A 3,039-nucleotide genomic window follows, 5' to 3' on the forward strand; every position below is an offset into this window, starting at 1 on the left:
CATGGAAACATCTCAGGAGACTTTGATTCTGTGTTTCTTTTCAGGGAATTGAGCTTTGGGTGGGATTTGACTCAATATTCTCCTGGAAGTAAACGTTTGTCACCCATCATGTCGTGTTATATTTGTTCCCACGAGCAGTGAGATAATGAGACTAAGTGTTGAGGTAGATCTGACTGAGGCAGATTTGTCCTTAGGGCATAAAGGTGCACCAAACACAAATATCTGGAGTTAATTATTATATCATTTCATGCACAAATGGCATTTTCAGCCAAGCTTTTCCTTGCTGGGGCAGAGTTGAAGCCCTGGCACAACAGGCTGGGGACACCAGTTTGTGACCCATCCAGTTTGTGAGCACAGCAGGTTAAACCAAACAGCTCTGGAATAAGCAAAGAAGCAACTTTTGCAATCAGCCAGGTGACCTCTTTCTCCAGCAACAAGTGTCCTTGGAGCCAGGCACCACAGTTTGGCCGAGGAGCTGCTCTGGCACTGACCTGAGCAGAGAAGTAGGTGCAGCAGTGGTGAGCAGAGGCAGTGTGGGTCTGGCTTGCAAAAGGGGAAAGAAAATAGAAAATGGTATTTATAAATAGAGGAAGGGCCTCAAAGCTGTGATGATTTACGTGCCAGGCTGGAGCACACAGGGAGAGCTGGCTCTGGCTGCCCAAGGGGCATCTGCCTCTTCACCTGCCAAGGACATTCTCTCTTCCTTGACCTTTTCTGAATGATTTAGCTCAGGTTGTAGAGTCTTACTGACCCCACAGAAAGAGAAAAGCTTTGAGGGTGCCACATTTTCCCTCTGAGGCTGGGAGCAGGAGGGGAAGTGTCTCTACCATCCTTCTCCTCCCAGGCTCCAGAGCTGTTTATTTTTATGCTTTGCTGTGGATCCTCATGACTCAGGGAATAAGCTGTTTGTGGTAAGTTTTGCTATGGATCTCTTCCAGCCCCTTTGTTTACAAACTTCCACTTCAGGCCAGAAACATGAGGACAAGGGGAAGTTACTGGAGGTTTTGTCTCTTTTGAAACAGCAGCACCAGCTCTGCCCTGGCAGCAGCAGAGGAGCCTGGAAAGTCTGATGCAGACCAGTCCCTCCAGTTGGCACCCAGCCCTCCTCTCAGGATTTGCAGCAATAATCTGAGCAGAAACATCTGGACCCCTGGAGCAGGAAGGGTCCAGCCATGCCCTGCAGCCACGAGTGGCTCTCAAGCTGCTCCCAAGCCACAGCCACCTCACATGACTAATTGCAGAAGGACTCCTGAGTAACCAGATTTCTGGCCACGGGAGGAACAGGATGAGGCTACTGAGTCACACCAGGACACCTGTCAAAGCCAGCTCCATATCATTCCAGAGTGGAGGACCCCAGGAGAGAAGCACATCTGGAGCTCTGCGGGTGCAGATGTGGTAGTAGGAGCCTTTGGTGTGACTTTGTGCAGCACAAGCTCAGGCAGGTTTTCCATCCCAAGCACAAGGGTGAAGTCACAGCCTTTATTCCTTCCTTGGAACACATGGAGATCTCCACAGCTCCTCCTGGATGTGCTGGGCAGTGTTTCCAGGAGGCTCCTGCCTGTTGTAAGGGGGGGCAGATTTGCCCTGCAAACCTTGACCCATGTTCTCCTCCCCACCCTGCTGCACCCAGTGGTACATCAGTTGTTAGCTTGCCTGCATGCCTTCCTTCTCCAGGGGTAACTATTCCCTGGAAGTGCTGTCCTCTGGGCTGCAGATCAACCCCTCAATGTACAAAGAGCACCGAGGACGAGGGAAGGACAAATGGAACTGCTGCCAGACCTGCTGTTCCTCTTAACCTGCTGTCTGTGTGCTGCACAGAGCAGGCTGAGCCTGCAAATCCCTGCCCCAAACCCCAGAGTCACATGGATCAGCTCTGCACAGCTCCTCTGGGAAGTCTGGGACACACAGAGGGACTGTGTGTGGACACCCAAGCCTGGCAGGATGGGATGGAGGTCTCTGGACACTGTGCACTGTGCAGGAGCTCACATCCCAGCTGTGTCCCAGCCCCACAGAGCTCCCTGCACACACCACCTGCACGTGGGGTGCACTGGGGATGCTCCAGGCACTGTGCTCCTGTCTGATCAGCAGTGCTCGTGAGGGCAGTCCCATCCCAAGGGATGTTTGCACCCAAGTCCCAAAGCTCCAGCATTAGGAATGTCCATGGTGACTCTCCCAAAGCCCCACTGTGAGTCTAGCACAGCAAACTTCTTTCCAACCTCTTTTTGTCTGAACTTTGAGCTGTATCAGCTGCATCTCTGAGCTGTATCAGCTGTAGTAATGCACCTGCCTGGAAAAACTCCTTGGAGATAGCCCAAACCCAACATCTGTACCAGCATTTCCACAGGGATCTCTCCAATTTGCACTTCAGCAGCTTCGTGCTCAACTCCTCAGCCCTCCAGGTGTGCTGTCCCACTGAGGAGGACCTGCTAACAAATCCCTGTTCCCAGGAATGACTGAAGGACCTTCCTGGAGTAGCAGAAAGCACAGGGCTAAGGAACCTGCTTCTTCCTGCACAGGGACAGCTCAAGGTCATGTCCTATCCCAGACAAAGAGCTAAATTCTTGGCAAGCCCTTTGCCTCCCAACTCTTAAACAAGCTTTAACCACCTCACCCTGAGACCTGCAGCTGCTCCTAGGAGAGTCTGTGCTCCAGGTGTGACCCACCTGGAAAGGACCAACCCCTCAGCTTAGGGAGGGAAAAGAAGGTGCAGACCTTACCTCAGGGGACCTCACTGCATTTTGGAAGATGGCATAGGCAATAATCGAGCTGGAACCTATAACGCTGAGAAAACAAAGCACAGGTTGGAACAGGACCGAGTTCTCTTGGAGAAAACAGACTCTGCAGTAGCAGCTCTATAGCATCGCGGGGTTGGGCAGTGTCCTACCTGAGCATGGCCATGGTGAACTGGATCCACTGCAGCGCCGAGTAGACCTGGGGAGAGGGACGGGAGGGAGTTTGGACCCGTGTGCGGGGACGAGGGGACAGCACGGAGAGGGGATAGGGACAGGGACCGGGGGGACAGCACGGAGAGCGGATAGG

The 3,039-nt window shown here is 52.8% G+C and overlaps 1 protein-coding gene across 1 annotated transcript in view; it reads right to left on the minus strand.

The window, feature by feature from the left end:
- The window catches only part of TMEM116 (transmembrane protein 116), a gene marked incomplete at its 5' end in the record, with an annotated part of 12,275 nt that extends 9,454 nt beyond the window's left edge, over positions 1-2,821 (minus strand). The window contains one exon of the mRNA XM_009078090.1: positions 2,718-2,821. Within this exon, the coding sequence (XP_009076338.1) occupies positions 2,718-2,821 (104 nt within the window). The remainder of the gene's footprint in view (positions 1-2,717) is intronic.
- Between the last annotated feature and the right edge of the window lie 218 nt (positions 2,822-3,039).

This window comes from Acanthisitta chloris, unplaced genomic scaffold, assembly GCF_000695815.1.
Source record: "Acanthisitta chloris isolate BGI_N310 unplaced genomic scaffold, ASM69581v1 scaffold24987, whole genome shotgun sequence".
Lineage (NCBI taxonomy): Eukaryota > Metazoa > Chordata > Aves > Passeriformes > Acanthisittidae > Acanthisitta > Acanthisitta chloris.